The 24,477-nt window shown below is 39.4% G+C and overlaps 1 protein-coding gene across 5 annotated transcripts in view; it reads left to right on the top strand.

Moving 5' to 3' along the window:
* The window catches only part of LOC126101139 (tau-tubulin kinase homolog Asator), a 690,846-nt gene that overhangs the window by 651,163 nt on the left and 15,206 nt on the right, over positions 1 to 24,477 (top strand). For 4 of the 5 annotated variants that reach the window (XM_049911824.1, XM_049911821.1, XM_049911823.1 and 1 more), the window contains 4 exons: positions 7,223 to 7,376; positions 12,465 to 13,046; positions 14,308 to 14,483; positions 21,290 to 21,532. In XM_049911824.1, coding sequence (XP_049767781.1) covers positions 7,223 to 7,376; positions 12,465 to 13,046; positions 14,308 to 14,483; positions 21,290 to 21,532 — 1,155 coding nt within the window. The remainder of the gene's footprint in view (positions 1 to 7,222; positions 7,377 to 12,464; positions 13,047 to 14,307; positions 14,484 to 21,289; positions 21,533 to 24,477) is intronic. The other variant, XM_049911825.1, reaches the window with a different exon arrangement.

The raw sequence follows: 24,477 nt of genomic DNA, 5'->3' as shown, positions 1-24,477 counted from the left end.
TGAATTTCAGCAGGATGAATTTGTTTTGCATGTAAGGACCGTATAACAGAGCACACTGCACAGTCAGTGGGATTATTGATTAACATGGTGACAAATGCAGCAGTATAACCATACAACGAACACATGCAGAGATGTGAAACTTAATGACGGTGCAGTGGGAGACTGGCCAAGAGTGGCCAACTAGGAACATATGTCACATGTCAGGATGCGTGGACATGATGAGCCATCAGTTCTTACTTTAAAAATGACCATTGTAAAATGGAACACTGTACGAGAGTCAAGTTTCCTGTTCAAGAAAATTACGTTCTTCAATGGTTATTGCCTATACGTGATGCATGAACATGTTTTGTTAACGACATTGGTTTCTGTCTATAAAACTGAATTACATGTAATACCATCTCAATACTCTGTGTGCATTCTCACGTGTTTGCTTCATTTACATGTCAAATCGTTGTATAGCTTAGTAGAAAAGGAAATCTGAAATTTATGAATCAAAGTAGAGTTTAGTCTACATTTCTTTAAATAAGTATCCAGTCCTGTATGATAATTGGCTATAAAATGAAACTGCACTAATGTTTGTGAAAACTGCAACACCAATGAGGAGATTTACGATGGCAGTTAACTGTCCGCAGATTTGGTAAATGGTAATGTATAACTGATTAGAGTCACAGAACTGTGTAAGAGCGTACGCAGAATATGAGATGCGGGAAGTGTGCAGGATCAGCTTATGTTAGTTTTGTGGAGGACAACAAAATAGTTACAAGATTACATGATAAATGACTCTGGATACAGAGTCTGTATCTGTTGTTATGAACTTCAGCCACAGTTCCTGTACATGCTCCTGCCCAAAGCAAAATGTTCAAAGTTCCTCATCAGCATATGATACTATTGCCTTTTCATCTAGTTCGACAAAAAAGTAGCTCTTTCAACTTTTTATAGTTTCCCATTGTACTTAGGTAATCATTGATGCTACAACCACCTCATGGTCACTGATATCATTTTCAGTGTTAATATCCTGAAAGAGGCCTGTTTTTAGCCATTAGGTTCAATTTATTTGTGTCACAGGTGGGGTAGAAATCAACAATACGCACTGTCAGACAGCAGTCAACAGTTTTGTGCTTCTTTAAAAGCAGGACCAACTTTTAGGAAATGTGGACCTTTGTGAATATTTGCTTAGTAGGTACCAAAAAGCAACCTATTTTGACAGAAGCTGAATTTGGTCTGAAAGCGTATGTAAATTATCACACAAACATTTGTCGTCATTTGTCATGTTTACTGTTGTTGTTGTTGTGGTCTTCAGTCCTGAGACTGGTTTGATGCAGCTCTCCATGCTACTCTATCCTGTGCAAGCTTCATCATCTCCCAGTACCTATTGTAGCCTACATCCTTCTGAATCTGCTTAGTGTATTCATCTCTTGGTTTCCCTTCACGATTTTTACCCTCCACACTGCCGTCCAATACTAAATTGGTGATCACTTGATGCCTCAGAACATGTCCTACCAACCTATCCCTTCTTCTAGTCAAGTTGTGCCACAAACTCCTCTCCTCGCCAATTCTACTCAATACCTCCTCATTAGTTATGTGATCTACCCATCTAATCTTCAGCATTCTTCTGTAGCACCACATTTCGAAAGCTTCTGTTCTCTTCTTGTCCGAGCTGTTTACCGTCCATGTTTCACTTCCATGCATGGCTACACTCCATACAAATACTTTCAGAAACGACTTCCTGACACTTAAATCTATACTCGATGTTAACAAATTTCTCTTCTTCAGAAACGCTTTATCAGGAGAAAGAAAAGTGGCGTTCTACGGATCGGAGTGTGGAATGTCAGATCCCTTAATAGGGCAGGTAGGTTAGAAAATTTAAAAAGGGAAATGGATAGGTTAAAGTTAGATATAGTGGGAATTAGTGAAGTCCGGTGGCAGGAAGAACAAGACTTTTGGTCGGGTGAATACAGGATTATAAATACAAAATCAAATAGGGGTAATGCAGGAGTAGGTTTAATAATGAATAAAAAAAATAGGAATGCGGGTAAGCTACTACAGACAGCATAGTGAACGCATTATTGTGGCCAAGATAGACACGAAGCCCAAGCCTACTACAGTAGTACAAGTTTATATGCCAACTAGCTCTGCAGATGACGAAGACATTGAAGAAATGTATGATAAGATAAAAGAAATTATTCAGGTAGTGAAGGGAGACGAAAATTTAATAGTCATGGGTGGCTGGAACTCGACAGTAGGAATAGGGAAACAAGGAAACATAGTAGATGAATATGGATTGGGGCTAAGAAATGAAAGAGGAAGCCGTCTGTTAGAATTTTGCACAGAGCATAACTTAATCATAGCTAACACTTGGTTCAAGAATCATAAAAGAAGGTTGTATACATGGAAGAATCCTGGAGATACTAAAAGGTATCAGATAGATTATATAATGGTAAGACAGAGATTTAGGAACCAGGTTTTAAATTGTAGGACATTTCCAGGGGCAAATGTGGACTCTGGCCACAATCTATTGGTTATGAACTGTAGATTAAAACTGAAGAAATTGCAAAAAGGTGGGAATTTAAGGAGATGGGACCTGGATAAACTGACTAAACCAGAGGTTGTACAGAGTTTCAGGGAGAGCATAAGGGAACAATTGACAGGAATGGGGGAAAGAAATACAGTAGAAGACGAATGGGTAGCTCTGAGGGATGAAGCGGTGAAGGCAGCAGAGGATCAAGTAGGTAAAAAGACGAGGGCTAGTAGAAATCCTTGGGTAACAGAAGAAATATTGAATTTAATTGACGAAAGGAGAAAATATAAAAATGCAGTAAATGAAGCAGGCAAAAAGGAATACAAACGTCTCAAAAATGAGATCGACAGGAAGTGCAAAATGGCTAGAGGACAAATGTAAGGATGTGGAGGCTTATCTCACTAGGGCTAAGATAGATACAGCCTACAGGAAAATTAAAGAGACCTTTGGAGAAAAGAGAGCCACTTGTATGAATATCAAGAGCTCAGATCGAAACCCAGTTCTAAGCAAAGAGGGGAAAGCAGAAAGGTGGAAGGAGTATATAGAGGGTCTATACAAGGGCGATGTACTTGAGGACAATATTATGGAAATGGAAGAGGATGTAGATGAAGATGAAGATGAAATGGGAGATACAATACTGCGTGAAGAGTTTGACAGAGCACTGAAAGACCTGAGTCGAAACAAGGGCCCGGGAGTAGACAACATTCCATTGGAACTACTGACGGCCTTGGGAGAGCCAGTCCTGACAAAACTCTACCATCTGGTGAGCAAGATGTACGAGACAGGCGAAATACCCTCAGACTTCAAGAAGAATATAATAATTCCAATCCCAAAGAAAGCAGGTGTTGACAGATGTAAAAATTACAGAACTATCAGTTTAATAAGTCACAGCTGCAAAATACTAACATGAATTATTTACAGATGAATGGAAAAACTGGTAGAAGCTGACCTCAGGGAAGATCATTTTTGATTCCGTAGAAATGTTGGAACATGTGAGGCAATACTGACCTTACGACTTATCTTAGAAGAAAGATTAAGGAAAGGCAAACCTACGTTTTTAGCATTTGTAGACTTAGAGAAAGCTTTTGACAATGTTGACTGGAATACTCTCTTTCAAATTCTAAAGGTGGCAGGGGTAAAATACAGGGAGCGAAAGGCTATTTACAATTTGTACAGAAACCAGATGGCAGTTATAAGAGTCGAGGGGCGTGAAAGGGAAGCAGTGGTTGGGAAGGGAGTGAGACAGGGTTGTAGCCTCTCCCTGATGTTATTCAATCTGTATATTGAGCAAGCAGTAAAGGAAGCAAAAGAAAAATTTGGAGTAGGTTTTAAAATCCAGGGAGAAGAAATAAATACTTTGAGGTTCGCCGATGACATTGTAATTCTGTCAGAGACAGCAAAGGACTTGGAAGAGCAGTTGAATGGAATGGACAGTGTCTTGAAAGGAGGATATAAGATGAACATCAACAAAAGCAAAACAAGGATAATGAAATGTAGTCAAATTAAATCAGGTGATGCTGAGGGAATTAGATTAGGAAATGAGACACTTAAAGTAGTAAAGGAGTTTTGCTATTTGGGGAGCAAAATAACTGATGACGGTCGAAGTAGAGAGGATATAAAATGTAGACTGGCAATGGCAAGGAAAGCGTTTCTGAAGAAGAGAAATTTGTTAACATCGAGTATAGATTTAAGTGTCAGGAAGTCGTTTCTGAAAGTATTTGTATGGAGTTTAGCCATGTATGGAAGTGAAACATGGACAATAAATAGTTTGAACAAGAAGAGAATAGAAGCTTTTGAAATTTGGTGCTACAGAAGAATGTTGAAGATTAGGTGGGTAGATCACGTAACTAATAAGGAGGTATTGAATAGAATTGGGGAGAAGAGAAGTTTGTGGCACAACTTGACTAGAAGAAGGGATCGGTTGGTAGGACATGTTCTGAGACATTGAGGGATCACAAATTTAGCATTGGAGGGCAGCGTGGAGGGTAAAAATCGTAGAGGGAGACCAAGAGATGAATACACTAAGCAGATTCAGAAGGATGTAGGTTGCAGTAGGTAGTGGGAGATGAAGAAGCTTGCACAGGATAGATTAGCATGGAGAGCTGCATCAAACCAGTCTCAGGACTGAAGACCACAACAACAACACTTCGACCATCATCAGTTATTTTGCTCCCAAAATAGCAAAACGCCGTTACTACTTTAAGTGTGTCATTTCCTAATCCAATTCCCTCAGCATTCACTATTTCTGCATATTTGGAAATGCACAATTTTCTAGAACTGAAATTCTTTATCATGCAAAGAAAGTGATTTACTGCCACATAAATATGATGAATATTTTGAAATTATTGTGTTTTTCTGGGTGATGTTTCACTTTATATAAATATATTTTCATCTCAGTTTTCCAGATGACTTTCTTAGTTTGTGCAATAACTTTTATACTTGGTAACACTTTTCTTTAGTATTGTACAACAAAAGTAGAATCTCTCTTAATTACCAAAATATGTTTGTGTTACACTAACTTGATATATACACCTGGGCATGGTTAATTTTAAATCAAATTGTGGCTAATGTATCTGTTGGTCTTTTAAATATGTTACATCTTCCTTAGTTTTGCCAGGAATAAAGAGGACTATGCTTTCTTTCGATGATAAGACTACTTATGATGTCATGTATCGATAGCACTAATGCAGAAAGTATTACTTTTTTCCATTTTCGCTGTGGCCTGTTTAATAACAGTAATTATCTTCAATAATGAATGAATGAATCTCTGCTGTGTTGTGCCATACAACAATGCTGTACTCAGTTTCAGTCCCCGTCTCTACCCTTCCGCTTTTATCCCCTCGCCTCCCTCCCCCGTCTCCCTCCCCCCGTCTCCCTCCCCCCGTCTCCCTCCCCCCGTCTCCCTCCCCCCTTCTCCCACCCCCCGTCTCCCACCCCCCCGTCTCCCTCCCCCCCGTCTCCCTCCCCCCCGTCTCCCTCCCCCCGTCTCCCTCCCCCACCGTCTCCCTCCCCCACCGTCTCCCTCCCCCACCGTCTCCCTCCCCCACCGTCTCCCTCCCCCACCGTCTCCCTCCCCCACCGTCTCCCTCCCCCACCGTCTCCCTCCCCCACCGTCTCCCTCCCCCACCGTCTCCCTCCCCCACCGTCTCCCTCCCCCACCGTCTCCCTCCCCCACCGTCTCCCTCCCCCACCGTCTCCCTCCCCCACCGTCTCCCTCCCCCACCGTCTCCCTCCCCCACCGTCTCCCTCCCCCACCGTCTCCCTCCCCCACCGTCTCCCTCCCCCACCGTCTCCCTCCCCCACCGTCTCCCTCCCCCCCCACCGTCTCCCTCCCCCCCCCACCGTCTCCCTCCCCCCCCCACCGTCTCCCTCCCCCCCACCGTCTCCCTCCCCCACCGTCTCCCTCCCCCCCGTCTCCCTCCCTCCCTTCCCACCCCGTCTCCCTCTCTCCGTCCCTTCCCACCCGCCCCCTACCTCCTCTGTCCTTTACAGCTTTTCACACTATCACTTTCTCTCATTCAAGCCGTTCATTATCACCCTCCCCCCAACCTGTTTCTTCCTCTTCACGTGTAGCCTACATTCTTACATTCCCCCTTCAACCATATCTCTCTGAACCTTTCCCTTCCCCCCATGCCTATAACCCATTCCTTTCACCTCTGACCCTTCCCCCCATCTGTAACTCAACTCATGCCCTTTGACATTTCATCCCAACCTCTGACCCTTCACCTCCCACTTCTGTCTCCTGTCCCTAAGCTTGGTCCTTCCTTCGACCTCTGCCCCTTCCTCTGACCCTTCCTCTGACCCTTCCTCTGACCCTTCCCCTGACCTCCTCTGACCCTTCCCCTGACCTCCTCTGACCCTACCCATTTCTGATACTTCCAAACCCAACTTATGACCCCCCAATTTCTGGCACTCCCCCCCTTCCTCCCCTCTTTTTTGACGCTTCCCCCACACATCTGACTCCTCCCTCCCTTCAAGTTTGATACTTCCTCCAACTTGTAAAATCCCCCTCCCTCACCATGTTGGGCACTTCCCCACACCATACTTTTCCCAACCTCAGACCTCTGACCCTCTCCCTCTCCCCCCTTCCTGACCCGTTTCACCTCCATGAACCTTTCCCAACTGTTCCTCCTATCTGTCTCTCTCCCTCTTTTCATCTCTGATCCTCTTTCCATCCCTGATCCTCTTTCCATCCCTGATCCTCTTTCCATCCCTGATCCTCTTTCCATCCCTGATCCTCTTTCCATCTCTGATCCTCTTTCCATCTCTGATCCTCTTTCCATCTCTGGCCATCACCCCCTCTTTTACTCTTTCCTCATATCCCTCTCTTTGACTGTTTCCTTCTTCACCTCCCTCTTACCTAACCCTTTCCCCCCTCTTCCCACTCTTTGACCTTATTCTCTCTCCTTCTCATATGACCTATTCTTTGTCCCCCAGTAATGGTTTACTCCTTCCGCCTCCACTTTGATCTTTTCCTTTGCTCTTACCACCAGTTTACCTTTTCATCCCCCTCTGTGCTTTTCTCTCCTCTTTGTTCCCCCTTTTGCCTTTCTCCTACTCTCCTCCCTATTTCTCACCATTTCTTAGTATACGTAACGAGTTTAATACTGTTTTGGAACCATTTATCAGTTTTCATACTGCTATAATTTATTTTGTAGTTGTATCTACAACTTAAAGTAACACAATCTTGTTCTCACCTGACAGACCTGAACTGGAGCCACCTTTGCTGCAGCAAGCTGCCTTTGATGATTTGGTGTATGAAGTGGACGTGATGCGCAATGTGGCTGTGCGCTTGACTCAGGAAGAGAAAGAATTGGCCGATGCTGAAAGAGATCGTGCCCGAAGGCCCAGTCTGCCGGTGCGTGTGGGGGCTTCTGTTGTGCTGCCTGCAACTTCCTCCACACAGATGCATGTTTCCCATTACACTGCCTTATTCCAGTGTGCCTTCCCATGTTGTGCTTTAGGGTGTCCATTGTTCAAACATGTAAAATGTGCTGTTGCAAAGTCTGGTGTTGTTACAAGGAATGAATATTGTGCATGATTCTATGTGCTAGGAATATGTGCATTGCAGTTTATAAATAAACAGAGATCATATACATGAGATAAATAAATAGACAACTTGTATGAAAATTAAAATGAAAGATACAGTTTTAACTTCATCAGTAGTGGAAAGTAAGGAACATAATAAACAAAATATTTTCAGATTCATTTGGATGCTGTGAGGTCTCCTTTTGATGAATAGGGCTCCCAAATTGCAACAGTTGGGAAAAAGTAATACAAACACCATGGTATAAGCACCTCTTTTCTGGATCTTGTTTTGACAAATCTGTAACACATTTACATTGTCTCATGTGTTCCACCTGCATAATATTTGTGGAAGTATTCTGTATCATCATTACACCTGTGATCATTTTCGAATTATATTTAATAACTATAATGTTATACCTTCAGACCTCCAGTAAGAGCAAGTTGTTGTTGCCACACAGTCAATTGTAAACAACAGATGCAGATTGACTGTGTGTATCCAGAGCTACTGTACTGAACTTGTGACACAAGCATACAGAGTTCATGGGAAACTTTGTATGCTAAACACAATAGTGGAGAATTGACTAAACTTACTGATAAACATAATAATAGTGTATTGTTAATCTAATAAAAGTGACTGCCAAAATTAATAAGTGTCTAAAGATTTAGTGTCAACAAAAGCGTGTGACAAGAATGACACAAACAATTTCTTAACTGTAGAGTAGCTATAGTCGAAACTAATGTGTATACCTATTTTTAAAAAGATTTGGAGGTGCATGATATGTGTACTACAAGCCAGTGGGGATATGGGTATTGTTTTGTAATATCTTGAGCAGCTGTATTATAGTTTTGATGTATCCTTTGATCCGACTGGAAGGAAACATGCTAGCATAAATAAGATAATTTCACCACCCAGACAGATGGACACATCAAAGATTCATTTGAACAATTGTGGAAATACTCACAATACTCACCATAAATATGACACTTTGAGTTGCAGACTGGTGCAACAAAAAGACTGTTACACAGTGATCTTTCAACTGAAGCCTTCTTCAGAAAAGAGAGGTAAATACACACACATTCACACGTGATCACTATCTCCGGCCACTCGAGTTTGACTGCAGGTGTGACTACTTTTGTGGATGTGTGTGTGTTTAGCTTTATTTTCTGAAGAAGGCTTTGGCTGAAAACTTAGTGCGTAACAGTCTTTCCATTGTGCCTGTCTGCAAATCAGCATGATACCATTTGATAAGACTAGCAGAGGCAGGGAGAGTTTTCCTCATAAAAAAGTGTACTTGTGTAAGACATAGGCATTAACATCAGGTAGGGACTTTTGAGAATTTACAGAGGTTGGACAAAAAAATGGAAACACAGTGATAAATACATGCCTGAACATAAGTGCAGATGGTAGCCAGTCAGGCAGGTTGTGATGTTGTATTTGACCACGAATGACACATACGCAGTGTCCTCAATGTGTTGAAAGTGTCACTTGTGGTCAGGACAATGTTCTACGTAGTTTTGATTACATTATGACAGAGCTAAGTGAATTTGAACATGGACAAATAGTTGGTGCTCTAAGGTGGGTGCTTCTTTAACCGAGACATCCAAAGTTTTTGGTGTTTCAGGAGGTGATGATCTATACAGCATACAGGGAAAGCAAAAAACATCATCCACTAAGTCATAACACAGGTGAAATTGTGTGCTGAGTAATTGTGACAGATGGTCATTGAAGAGAATTGTGTCAAAAAGTAGGAGGAGGACAGCTGCAAAAATTGTGGCAGAACTGAATGTTAGTCACAAACCCATCTGCTTTAAAACAACACGAAGGGAGCTCCATAAGGAGGAAATACAGGCTGAGCTGGAATTCTTAAATCACTCATCAGTGAGTCTGATGTCTGTAAAGGAAAAACATGATGCCAAAGTCATAAAAGGTGGACCATGAGAAAATTGAAGAATGTGATTTAGTCAGATGAGTCTTGTTTCGTACTGTTTCCAACTTCTGGCTGAGTTTACATTCTGAGATTGAAACATGGTGGGAGATCGGTGATGATTTGGGCAACCGTATTGTGTTATTCTGTGGGTGCTAAGGCTATTCTCTAGGCAACATTACTGCCAGTGATTCCTTAACCATTTTTGCTGATCAGGTCCATCCCACAGTGCAATGTTGATTACTCTGTGGCGATGCTTTGTTGCGAGACAACCGGACATCTGTTGACACAGCTTGCATCATCTGGGACTGGTTTTGTAAGCCACCAAACCTGTTAAATCTCAGTATTATTGAGCCTTTGTGGTCTACTGTGGAGAGTGGGTTGCATGATCCCTATCCACTTCCATCATCAGTACACAAATTTGCAACTATACTGCAGGAGGAATGATATAAAATTCCCTCGAAAACCACACAGTTTCTATATTTATCCATTCTGAGATCACTGAAACCTGTTTCGAATGCCAACAGGATTCCTACATCTTATTACGTATAGAAATGTGCTGTGTTTTTGGTGTTTTCAATTTTATGTTCACCCCCTGTATGTCTGGAGCACAACATTGCATGGTAGTTAATTATGGACTGCAGTAAAAGTGGAAAAGAGGGGGGAGAAGTGTATTAGAGTTGGTATTGCAGAAGACTGCTGAAAATTAAGTCCACTGATAAAATCAACATATGAAGAGGTTCTTTGCAGAATCAGTGAGGAAAGGTATATTTGGAAAATACTAACTAGCTGATGAGACTGAATGATAGGATGTGTGTTAAAATGCTCTTTGGAATCAGAGGGAGCTGAACTGAGCAAAAATTGTAAGACAAGATAGGAACTGGAATATACACAACAACAACTGAAGGTGTTGAGTGTTAAGTGCTACTGTTAGATGATGAGATTAGCACAGGAGATTAAATGGTGGAGGACCACATAGAAGTAGTCAGAAGAAAAGCGAAAAAAGAAAAAAAGAGACCGACAGGAGGAAATAAATAATGGCTCTTACCTGACTTCTGTAATCATTTGACAGTGGCATGTGCTGGATACACAGTTAAAGGCCTATTAATCTTCTCCAGGATATTGCAAGGCACACTTTCATCATAAGAATGTGTTTAAAATCTCATTGACCACAACTCAGAATCTATGTGCATTGAACTCTAGCAGGATCCAAAGGTGCTTCTGCTCCTTTTAATTGTGCCCATTCCTTGCAGATCACTGGTTTCATTGAGGGTACATTATATGGTAACTGGAATCACTTATAAACAGTTGTAAATTTATCCTAGGTATGTGGAAACCTAACTGTAACAATAATATGTTTTCAGTCATCTGTGAAGTTTTTCCTATACTGAATCTGTATGCAGCATCCAAGTCTGTTGCAAGTGCGAAATTTGCTAATTTGGCTATTTTCACACTTTCCATGCAATACTATGCATTATCTCTTACATCTCTCTGTTGTCTCTGGTGTTGTCAGAATGTCTCATTTGTATCCCTTTTGATGATATTCTCTTTCTCTGGATTCATTCTTTCATCAGTTTTCTTTTATTGTAATCCACAGAACAAGCTCAATCCTCGAAAAGTGCAATAAGCCCATTTTTCAAGGCATATTCTTCATGTTCCAGTACTTGGTGCTGGTTGTGTGATTGTTGCTGAAAACGGATGGAGAACCTGCCATTGCTGTTCCAACAATATGACAAAGGAATATTTTACCATGATGCCTAGTAATATTTTTTGTGATGTCCTCTCAATTGCTACACTTTGATTTTTTCCAAAGCGGAGTCTAAGGTGGTAACCATATCAGAAGCCAAGAAGCACAGCTGAAACCATAGTTATGTGCTATACAGTATTATTACAGAGATAATTTGTTATCATATATCTGTTAGAATAAATACTTTGTTCATAGAACAGGAATGTAAGAAAGGCTCTGTCTCAAACCACCTTAAAATTAATGACTGACATACTCTAGCCATAGTTTCAGTTGTGCCATGGGAGATGAGTTGCAACTTATCTGATGAAACATCACTTGACATAAAAGGGGAAAGTAGTTGCAGACACATTGAAAGTGGCAAATGAGGTAATGTACAGGACAAGAAAATTGTAATCTTCAAAAAGTTGAAAAGTTCTTCTAATTTGATGTTTATTCTGGAGCCCCAGTGCCTTGTTTTATAGCTATCTAAATTATAAGTACAACACTGAAAGCAGGGAACCCTTTTTCTGATAATTTTATTGCATCAGTTGCATTACTCTAGCATACAAAATGTTTCATATAATGTGAAATCCCTTTATGTACAGCTTTATTAAAAATTGATATAGATATACTACCAAAAATAGCGTCATGCATTTGTATTTTCTTTATTCTGGCTAATATTCATTCTTATTTAGCTTGCTCAGTTGTATTAGTTCATAATCACTTATTTATAGAATATTATTATTATTATTATTATTATTATTTGCTATCGCAATTTATTTCACTAGGAGCTTGTATTGAGAATGAATGTAAATATTCATTAGAGTACATCTCTTATTATGTTGTTGATTATTTATATCAGAATCTGATAAGATGTCAAGCAAAGGCAACAAAAATGAAGGCTCATACTGTGTAATCTGATGCTCTTTCCATTGGTTATTTTGCAGACTGTAAGCTGAATCATAGGCTGTTAATCCAATTGAAAGAGATTACAGAATTCGTGTGTTTCATTAATCACATTAATTGGTGAGATGAAGCAACTATAAATGCAACAAGTTTATAATACGCAGCATCAAAGTATAAGATACTATGTACTTTGTGTTTGATAGTAAATATAGAATGAGTCTAGTTTCAAAATATGTATTGTATAGCTGAGAAACATAACCCTCTTCTCTTTATTTACAGCTTTAAATTTCTGTCTTTCCTATAATAATTGCACTTGTTGTACATCATTGTTTCTTACATTCTGTATTGTTTATCGTTACAGACAATAAAACTCAGTCCATTTGGAACAAAAGAGAGGAGTCCTCCTCTAAAGTTGGAACAACCACCAACAAAGCAGCAGCAACCACCACCACCTTCAAGTGACATTCAGTATAGACAACAGTGTCAGAAGGGACATAGTGAAGAAAAATTAGCACAAGCTGCGGTACATCCAAAGGGTGTTGTGGTGGAGGCAAATGGAATTGCGGGCAGTGAAGAGGTAGAAGAAGAGGAGGTAGAAGAGGAGGAGGAGGAAGGGGAGATGGAGGCAGTGGCCGGGCGGCTGGAGATCAGAGTTGTGGACAAAGCAGGAGGCTCAGCAGTTGTGGAAACGGCAAATTCTCGAGCCAACACACATCTGCAACCTCTGACGAGAAAACCTTCCCCCACGACTAATGGCAGTGCTGCCGTCGGTGGGGACGGCAGCCCAGCAAGTCCCGGCGTTGGCCAGGAGGATCCTTCTGTGTACTTTGACGCTGCTGACGAAAACGTTCAAGCTGCAAATGGTGAACATCTGTCTCCTGTGCCGGGTGCCGTGCCTTCTAATGTTGTTCCAATTACTAATGGAGAAACCCAAGACAAACTGGTGAGTTAGGTTGAAAATCATTTATAAGTCTCCTTGTACTTTGTGCTAAGTTTACAAACAGATGTGCGATAAGAATTCCTGGAAGAAAAGTAATCAGTTTTTCATCTGACACTGTAAAAGCTAAAATATTTGAATAATTATCCATTGGACACTGTTATTACTTCACAAATAAAGTGTGTGTGTGTGTGTGTGTGTGTGTGTGTGTGTGTGTGTGTGTGTGTGTGTGTGTGTGTGTGTGTGTAAGTAAGTCATCTCTGAATTTTCCCACATTAAATGTGAAAGTGAATAGCTTACCTCAAACTGAGCCATAATTTATTTTTCACAATCGGACCTTTTTAGGTCCTGAGAATAAATTGTACTCTGCACAATCTGTGCTATAAAAACCATATGAAAATAAAATTCATAGATATTTACATTAGAAAGGTGTCTGACAGTTTGTGGCTCTGTTATCCATTTTTTAATTATATATGCTTATCTTTGTATGGAATCCATCTGAAATACGACTATAAATATGAACAACAAATTGATAGCAACCCAGAAGCAACTGCAGCCAAATTTTCTGACTACAGTATATTAGCTTGGCAGGTTAATAAATTGCTCATTACAGATGGTTGTTTGTTTTTCAAGTATTCACGAAATAGAATACTGCTACACCTTCTGTGATATTGTACTAGAAAGAAAAATAACTTTTACATTTCTAAGAAGTAACATTTCTACAGAAACTTCTAACAATAATGATGGCAAATGAACCTTAGCTTCCATGCTTTGGGGAAAGAATATAAAGAATGTAACAGAAAGAGCACGCAGGCAACTTACCAAAATGTATCACTATCTTGTAATCATATGCAAGACATTATTGAAGAGCACTTTGGGCTATGTGGCATTCGATAAGTGACCGGCAGAGGTGCAGACTGTGTCAGAAGCATACAGTTTATGTTGTGTTTACCATTCTTTATTTCTGAGTCAAAAAGGGTAAATGCAAATGAGTCTTATAAAACACACTCTTTGCAGTACACTCCACAGATACATGTAAATTGGGTACTGTCAATTTATATAAATACAATATTATATGAGAGTTATGGGGCTATGTATGATTTATTTTATGTGGAACTTGTAAAATTATTTGTTTCCCCCAGTGTCAAGAATTTTTATTCTTCCTCTCTCTTCAGAATGTAAATACATAGGCAAGAAAAATTTCAGTGCATCAACGATTTGTATGATCTACCTTCATTGGCCCGTATCTTTTGATTTATCTTTATAGGAACGAAGACACTCTGTGTGCTCAGCATCTACTGTTGAGATGAAATCAACAGAGGATCGTTCCAGGAAAGCCGTACCAGTGCAGGCACAGACACCATATGCCCCTGGAGTAAAAAGCAAGATACCAGTGCCCGTCAAGAGCCCGCGTTGCAGTTTCATTGAGCCTGACTCAAACAGGTAATTCGTGTACATCTGTAGCGTACACATTGTAATCTTACCCTTCCATACATCACGATTCAGATTCTCTGTCTCTGCACAAGTTTTGAAAGTTTCGTGAGGCGTAAGATATACAAAAGAAAAACATTTTACTTATCTTCATTTTCTCTTGTTGTCGGCTCCCCGTTTTTGCATCTAGGGGTACATACTTGGGGCTGAAATTTTGATTTAACTTTGTGGGTTCTTGATAACTAAATAATTGCCTGTATTCTTGAATTTTATTCTTTGTCACATTTTTCGATATCACACCATCTTTACAATTTCCGCTAATATTCTAAATTATATTGTTAATGTTGATCATAAAAAAAAATGTTTCTCTCCATCAGAGGCATGCCCACTACTACCTACATTCTGCAGTACTCACAATATTCCAAAGAGTTTACAAACTTTCTTGACAAAAGAAGAATCTTCCCTAAAATATATCATTATTTTGCAAATGCGTCCAGAAATAAATTTTATAATTCACATTAGACTGTGCAATTAATAATATGAATTTTGAGTGTACCATAATTTTCATATGTTACAAAATAGTGTCCCATTACAATATCCACACAGTGTTCTGTTCAAATATTTTGGAGATGTAGTTCTTCGTGTCCAGGCTATACGTATAGTACTGTGTTCCTGATGATGTACCGTAATTTACATGATAAAAAGCTTTTGTTAAATTAGAAAACGCACCCTGTGGTTACACTTTTGTTTTTCTATACGTTCAACTTCTCATACAAGAACAAATACATTTTGTGATTAATTGAAGAGTTGTTCCAAAAAACTAAACTCCAAATTTGTCAGTATGTTGTGTTCAGAGAAATAAGCACCTACTCTGTTGTACATACATTGCCTACTAGATATGAAATAGAGCACAGATCTTTTAATCAGGTACTTACATTTTCTGAACACACAAATGTGAACAACAGAAAAAAAGAAAGGAAAAAGGCAAATATTTAATTCATTGAACATTTTTCGAAGCTGATAAAGTCAGTAAGACTTGGCTGACAATGTGAAGCACCAAGTTTTTTAAAAAGCAATGAAACTCTGTTCATCAGAGAATTGAATATTTCAAAGAATTATTTTGTGGATGCAATTTTAGCTGAACAATAGTCATCTTTGAAAATATGGTATGGAAAGTTCTGGCAGACTGTATATAATTTGGGTGTATATAAATTAGGAGTAGAGGAAGCACCACATTGAATAATAGAAGTTCTCAGTCATTGAAAGGTGCACACAAAAAAGAATGAAAACTTCTCTAGCTTTTGGCTGTATCCTTTTATGAACTAAAGTACATGTGCACACGACTCCTCCTCGTCCTCCTCCTCCTGCTCCTGGGATGAGGGGTTTGTCAGGTGTGGTGGGTGAGAGGAGAAAAGATGTGAGGCACAGGAGGGAGGGTTGGGGAAGAGTGACTGACAGCTCATAAGTCAGCAGCAACATGTGGGCACCGGAACCAGGGAGTTTGTGCAGCACATGATAACATTGACGTGCGTGAGTGGATTAAAGGACATGACTCGAGAGGAAGGAGAGGGGTGGGTACAGGGAGTTAGCAGAGATTGAGGACTACAGGAATGACAGATATGTTGCAACCATAACTCCTTGGTATAGAAAAGACGGTGCTAGTGAAAATGATCCGGAAGCACCTATTGAAGTGAAGTGGCTTAGCAGTGTGTTCTGCCCCTGGATGGTCAACTCTGCTGTCGGCTACAGTTTGGTGGCAGCCATTCTTTCTGACAGACAGTCGGTAGTCGTGCCCACCTAAAATGCTGTGCAAAAATTGGTATATGATATGGCTGCTTTCACCTGTGGTCCTGTCTTTGATGACTGGACCCCTGCTCCTGCTATCAGCATTAGTTCAGAAAAGTATCCCTGTTGTTATTGTTGTGGTCTTCAGTCTGAAGACTGGTTTGATGCAGCTCTCCATGCTGCTCTATCCTGTGCAATACTGTTCCTCTCCAAATAACTTCTGCAACTTACATCCTTCTGAATCCTCATACTACACTCATCTCTTGGTCTACCTCAGCAGTTTTTACCCTCCACACATCCCTCCAATACTAAACTGGTGATCCCTTTATGTATCAGACAAATTTCTTTGCTTCCCAAATCTATTCAGTATTTCCTCATTAGTTGTATGATCTAGCCATCTAATCTTCAGCATTCTTCTGTAGCACCTCATTTCAAAAGCTCCACACAAATACTTTCAGAAAAGATTCCCTGATACTTAAATCTATATTTGGTGTTAACAGATTTCTCTTCTTCAGAAATGTTTTTCGTGCTATTGCTAGTCTATATTTCATATCCTCTCTGCTCTAGCCATCATTTGTTATTTTACTACTCTAATAGCAAAACTCATCTGCTACTTTAAGCGCCCTCTTTCCTAATTTAATTCCCTCAGCTTCACCAGGTTTAATTTGACTACATTCCATTATCCTTGTTTTGATTTATTGATTTCCGTCTTACTTTTCATCTTACCTTTCAAGGTACTGTCGATTCAGTTTAACTACTCTTAAAAGTCCTTTGCTGTCTGTATCTGACAGAATTACAATGTCATCAATAAACCTCAAAGTTTTTATTTCTTCTCTCCGAACTTTAATTCCTTCCCCAAAGTTTTCTTTGGTTCTCTTTACTGCTTGCTCAATGTACAGATCGAATAACATTGGTGATAGGCTACAGCCCTGTCTCACTCCCATCTTAACCACTGCTTCCCTTTCATAACCCTCGACTTCGACTCCTATAACTGCTGTTTGTTTTCTGTAAAAGTTGTAAATAGCCTTTCACTTGCTGTATTTTACCCATGCTACCTCCAGAATTTCAAAGAGAGTATTCCAGTCAACAATGACAAAAGCTTTCTCTAAGTCTACAAATGCTATAAATGTAGGTTTGCCTTTCCTGAATCTATGTTCTAAGGTAAGCTGTAGTGTCAGTCTTTCCTCGTGTGTGCTCACATTTCTCCAGGATCCAAACTGATCTTCCCCAAAGTTGGTTTCTACCAGTTTTTCCATTCTTCTGTAAAGAATTCTTATTAGTATTTTGCAAGTATGACTTATTAAACCAATAGTTGGGTAATATTCACACCTGTCAGCATCAGTGTTCTTTGGAATTGGGCTGATATATTCTTCTTGAAGGCTGAGGGCATTTCATCTGTCTCATATATCTTGCACACCAAATGGAAGAGTTTTTTTCATGGCTGGCTCCTCCAAGGCTGTCCCTATGCCTAGCTAAAAGCTAATCCCATATCCTATTCCTTAAATACTGCCTAAGTTATGGACTGCCCCCACCTCCCCTTCTTCCCACCCTTCCTTTGGCCATTCCTGAGTTCATGTAGCTACACTAAAAAGGAGGGGGTAGCTGGAAACCTAATACTGTATTTTACGGACTATGGGACTCTATACACTATAAACCACATCTTAATTTTTAAGCAATTTTTTTAAAATAACTTTTCACCATTTTTATTATTTTATTGCAAAGTTAGACTAAAAAAGTTCTTAGTCTCTAAAACTGAAATTATCTTTAAAATCACTGAAAATTGTCATCAGCACTTTCTTCTCCTTCCTCCTCCTCCTCCTCCTCCTCCTCCTCCTCATTGTTGTCGTTGTCCTTCCTTTCAGTGCGAATTCATGTCGGGTTTCATCCATCATCCATTTGTTCCACTCTTCTCTCATATACACTTTAAATAGTTTTATTCATTGAGACATCAAGAGGTTTCAGTTGTGAATTAATTTCTCCTGGAATGACCGATAGCTCTGTATTTCTCTGTCTCAATTTTTCTTTCACAGAATTTTTGAAATGACTACTAAACTGATTCAGCACAAGAAAAGAACTCTTCTTCATTAAAACACCTTTCATACCAGCCTCAGTTCTCCAACCCGTGTCATGTACGTGAAAAAAACCTGGCAGTATTTCAGAGGATTTTGTAATTGTTTTTTGCTTGAACATCTTCATTGGATTAGTTATGACATGTAAGGACAACAGTGTAAAACATTTTTTCATGTACACTTTTTTTATAGTTACAGTTTCAGCATCTTTCATGGTAACAGTTCTGTTACTCGACATATCAAATGTCAAAGGAATTTTGTCCATATTTGTTATTTGGATTAGTTCCACACTGCTTTTATTTTAATGTTGAATAATAAAGTGATGGAAAGATAATACTTTCTCTTCTTACTCTTGTGGCATTTTCTGAGATATTTTAGTTTTGATTCACATGCTAGGTCCATGATGCGTAGTATACCTGTAGCGTCAACCAGTTCTACACTTAGTCCATTAAGTTCCACTATGGTGCTAGCGTACAAGCTTGTTTTGAATTATTTTTGTATTAATTCCAGTGCCATTTTGACAGTGTCCTTGAATCCTTTTCAAACATCATCTTCTAGTTTTGGCCAATTTGCTTTCAATCCTGTATTGGCACATTTAGTCTTCCTCATTTTTTTCAGTTCTTTACTAGCCTGCCAGTCGTGAATGGTTTTTTTTTCTGTCGTTGGAGGCTTGAAATTCTGCTCAGCTGTGCTCTGTTTTATGTTGGCCAGCCGGTGTGGCCGTGTGGTTAAAGGCACTTCAGTCTGGAACCACGAGACCGCTACGGTCGCAGGTTCGAATCCTGCCTCGGGCATGGATGTGTGTGATGTCCTTAGGTTAGTTAGGTTTAATTAGTTCTAAGTTCTAGGCGACTGATGACCTCAGAAGTTAAGTCGCATAGTGCTCAGAGCCATTTTGTTTTATGTTGTTCTGCATATGCTATTACTTTTAATTTATATATATTTATATATATGTATATATATATGAATATCTTTTATTTTTTTCTATTATGAAACTAACTACTAACAAAAATATTGTACTGTTACCAATAACACAAATCAGTTTCAATTCAAGTTAAGTGGCACTGTAGACTGCTATGACACATCATAGGATAGGCAGTGTTCTGCGTTTGTGATGGCAGAACGGGAGGGAAACAATGGTAGCAAGCACGTGACATGTGACTCCTGACAACTCGTGTTCATCGCATCTGTGCACTGCCAGTTGAATTCAGTGTTGCCAAATTCTGAAGGTGGCAGGGGTAAAATACAGGGAGCGAAAGGCTATTTACAATTTGTATAGAAACCAAATGGCAGTTATAAGAGTTGAGGGGCATGAAAGGGAAGCAGTGGTTGGGAAGGGAGTGAGACAGGGTTGTAGCCTCTCCCCGATGTTATTCAATCTGTATATTGAGCAAGCAGTAAAGGAAACAAAAGAAAAATTTGGAGTAGGTATTAAAATCCATGGAGAAGAAATAAAAACTTTGAGGTTCGCCAATGACATTGTAATTCTGTCAGAGACAGCAAAGGACTTGGAAGAGCAGTTGAACGGAATGGATAGTGTCTTGAAAGGAGGATATAAGATGAACATCAACAAAAGTAAAACGAGGATAATGGAATGTAGTCGAATTAAGTCAGGGGATGCTGAGGGAATTAGATTCAGAAATGAGACACTTAAAGTAGTAAAGGAGTTTTGCTATTTGGGGATCAAAATAACTGATGATGGTCGAAGTAGAGAGGATATAAAATGTAGACTGGCAATGGGAAGGAAAGCGTTTCTGAAGAAGAGAAATTTGTTAACTTCGAGTATAGATTTAAGTGTCAGGAAGTCGTTTCTGAAAGTATTTGTACGGAGTGTAGCCATGTATGGAAGTGAAACATGGACGATAAATAGTTTAGACAAGAAGAGAATAGAAGCTTTCGAAATGTGGTGCTACAGAAGAGTGCTGAAGATTAGGTGGGTAGATCACATAACTAATGAGGAGGTGTTGAATAGGATTGGGGAGAAGAGAAGTTTGTGGCACAGCTTGACTAGAAGAAAGGATCGGTTGGTAAGACATGTTCTGAGGCATCAAGGGATCACCAATTTAGTATTGGAGGGCAGCGTAGAGGGTAAAAATCGTAGAGGGAGACCAAGAGATGAATACACCAAGCAGATTCAGAAGGACGTAGGTTGCAGTAGGTACTGGGAGATGAAGAAGCTTGCACAGGATAGAGTAGCATGGAGAGCTGCATCAAACCAGTCTCAGGACTGAAGACCACAACAACAACAACATTGTCAGACTAGTGACTTGCTTTTCTTTCCTGCATTTGCCAAGAGACTGTATTTCCACAGTACCAGTCTTGAAGAAGTAACTATTTGAAAGCTAATAAATGAATAATTAGATCTTTACATTAATTGCAACATGATCTGTCATATGAAACTATGTTTATCTAGTCATGTGTTATCAGTCATTTCCTATTCCACAATTACTATAGTTATTGACATCTGTGGAGTCACCCCTTTTATGGAGAGAATTATCAACAGCATATTTCAGTCATTGAGGGAGAACGCCATGATTTAACAGTGCATTATATAACTAAGAATATTAAATGTTACAGGACCACAACTTTTTAATGTCTTATTGGAGATATTATCCACATCATATGAACTTCTACTTTTTAGGTCATGTTCATCTTTCTTATTTCAGATAGTTGTGTGAGGTTAATTTTTCATTCACTAAATGTCCTCATTATTGCTTCTTCAGTGTACTGTTTCGCTTTTTATTCAGAATCATTTGCACCAGTTTTCTCACCCACTGTTCAGAAAGGAATTATTAAAAATACTGTCACACATGAACTTTAAAAACAGTGCTTGCCCCCTTAGCATTGCACCTTTCATAATAGAATGGGATCTTGAATTTTGAAAGCTACAAGTTACCAACACTATCATAATTCCCCCCAGTTTTTTTAATTATTTTGACATTTTGCTCACTGACACCCTTGCAGGAGTAATGAAGAACATGAAGAAGTTGGTGTAGCAATCCCATTACGCAGATGCCAGACTTTGCCAGATGCGCGACCGAGTGACGAGGACTCCTCGGACGCACGCCTGGCAGCGTGCACGCCTGCACTACGCAGACGTCGTGAGAGAGAGGCGAAGTATGTGACTGACCAGTCGCAGCTGAACCTGCGCTTCCGCCGGCCGGGCCAACGTAGTCAGCAGCAGCAGTTGCAGCAGCAGCGTCAAAGGTAAGTTTGTCACTTGTTGTTTATCTACTTCTGCATCCCTTTTCTCATGTTTGTGTGTCTCTGTACATGTTTTCTTTCTGTTGCCATCTGATACACTTTTTTTTTCCACACGTTCTTTTGCTTGGATATTTGGCTCTTCCTGTCATACTTTGGTGTGTGCAGCATCATACATGTTGGAGTGCATGCACTGTCAACGATCATATAGAAAGCAGAACCCAGCCTAATACAGTGATATGTTAGTGTTTCTGTAACATTTATACTATATGTGCACTTCCTGTTTTAATTTCAGTTATCATGTCTCTTTAATTCCAATGTTAACCACTATTTTATGCTGTACGTTCTTGAAACAATAGTGAATATCACTCACTGTTATCTAGTAAAACTAGAGTTGCATGTCGTGCATTGTGATTAGGAGGAGCTAGTTTTTGCAGACTAGTGACGCAGCGTCTCATGCGATTGTTTGGTTTACGTTGTTGCTAACCAGAATTAGTAATTAGACTTTCCTCTGCAGTATGGGCTAAATTGTGAGCTGTTACTAATACTGCGCAGTCCATTTAGTGCATTTAATTAAACAGCTTTATCAAAGAGGCTTGTAGCATAATTCCCACATTGCATGCCATTTCTGTGAATGCATCTGCTGTAACTTGCTCTGTAAAAGAACTTGTTATGTGTGTACTTCTAATGGCTTTTTTAGGAGTCATTGAGGACTTTCTGCTATAAAAATGGCAATGACATACCCAGCAGACACATTAAAATAACACTGTTCTGTTTAAATTTGAAAACCACATTCCACCAGTTATGGAGTAACAATAAAACAGGCAAATGAACTTGAGACTTCTTGGCGGATTAAAACTGTGTGCCAGACTGGAACTCAAACCTGGAACTTCACCTCTTGGCATGAGTATCAAACTGAGCTGTCTATGCATGACTCGTGAGCTGCCTTCACAGATTTAATGTACGTTTTGTACTTTGCAAACTTTTTAAAACAATACATACACATCACTGCAGAATGAAAGAGTCATTCCCCAACTGAACTTATTTAACAAATTCAGTTATTAACTAACTGAGTTCCAGAGGAAGGAAAATGTTGACATAAGACAAGGCAATTGCAACGGTTGCCGCCTGCCTTTTACACCTGTTTACCCATCCCTTGTTCTCTGCATTGTATCATCTTTGATTTATGGATGCTCATTAACAGAGCTCAAATCAGTCTTCATTTATGTAGCAGCCACACCTGGATATATCATTTTCAAAAGATAAGTCTAGCTATAAGTTCTTTACTTATAGGCATGACTGATTTTGCAGCATTTTAGCTGCATTGCCAGGTGCAAGCTGTACAAACTGATAGACAAAGATTCATGTAAGGCAATAAAAGTATATATGGGAAATGAGTAGTATATATGGGATGAACATACCCACAAAATCAAGTAAAGTTCCAGTCGAGAAAGGAGAATGGGATGGCCCAACATACATAGTCAGCAATTTTGCATTGAGTATCAGATGTCATAACATAACATAACATAGAATGTTCCCATGATATCTAGAAAGAACAAACACTAATAAGAAGAAATTTTTATTAAGAGACCATCAGGTAGGAAAAATACTAATAAATTCCACTCACCATGAGTAACAGTATCTGATGAACTAACAGCGTCCTGATGTAATGAAATCATAATCAAAGTACAAACTGGTATGATCATATTCGGGATAACGTTAAATTTGAGCAGCTAACTGTCTCTCATTTACTTAAAATGGATTGAAAAATATACTACTAAAGAAGCAGTTATTCAGTCTTAAATTGTAGTTAATCCTCCAAAAAATTAACTGCAGTTTAAGATTGAATGAAAGTGTCTTTAACTGCGTGGTTTTTAATGCATTTTAGATTGGTTGGTGTGGAGAGGAAATGGACCAAACTGCAGGGTCATCAGTCCCTCCATTTTATGAGGGACTGTTAGCTTCTCAAATTTTACGATGTCCTGTAGGTGATCATATACAACCTGTGTTCTGATCACAATTTCATTATGTAGAGAATCCATTAGCTCACCAGATATTGTTACTCATGGTGACTGGAAATTTATGTATTTTACCTACATGATGGTCTCTTAAAGGAATTTCTTCTTATTAACTTTCGTTCTTTCTAGCTATCATGGGAGCATTCTATGTTATTTTATGTTTGACATACAATATTTAGCTAAAAATTGCTGACTATGGCTGCTGGGTCATCCCATTCTCTTTCCTCAATTGGAACATGACTTGATTTTGTATGTTCATCCCATACGTACTTTCCATTTTAGTTATGTTACATGAGTCTGTTTGTCAATTTGTACTGCTTGCACCTAATGATGCAGCTAAAATGCTGCAAAATGGGCCATGCCTGTAAATAAAGGACAAAAGTTGTCTTATCTATACCACATAAAGACAAGTCATTGTTTAACATTGTTACCAAAAATTTGGAAAAGTTCATGACTAATTTTTTTCAGACTTTTACACAATACTGTAATAAAGGTAGTCATGGGCTACATATTTTTAAAATGTTTATCATATATTAAGTCGGGTGATGTTGAGGGTATTAGATTAGGAAATGAGACACTTAAAGTAGTAAAGGAGTTTTGCTATTTGGGGAGCAAAATAACTGATGATGGTCGAAGTAGAGAGGATATAAAATGTCGACTGGCAATGGCAAGGAAAGCGTTTCTGAAGAAGGGAAATTTGTTAACATCGAGTATAGATTTAAGTGTCAGGAAGTCATTTCTGAAAGTATTTGTATGGAGTGTAGCCATGTATGGAAGTGAAACATGGATGGTAAATAGTTTGGACAAGAAGAGAATAGAAGCTTTCGAAATGTGGTGCTACAGAAGAATGCTGAAGATTACATGGGTAGATCACATAACTAATGAGGAAGTATTGAATAGGATTGGGGAGAAGAGAAGTTCGTGGCACAACTT

This window comes from Schistocerca cancellata, chromosome 9 (genome assembly GCF_023864275.1).
Source record: "Schistocerca cancellata isolate TAMUIC-IGC-003103 chromosome 9, iqSchCanc2.1, whole genome shotgun sequence".
Classification (NCBI taxonomy): domain Eukaryota; kingdom Metazoa; phylum Arthropoda; class Insecta; order Orthoptera; family Acrididae; genus Schistocerca; species Schistocerca cancellata.
Note: the sequence above shows the minus strand (reverse complement) of the source record. Positions and strands in the feature narration are given on the sequence as shown.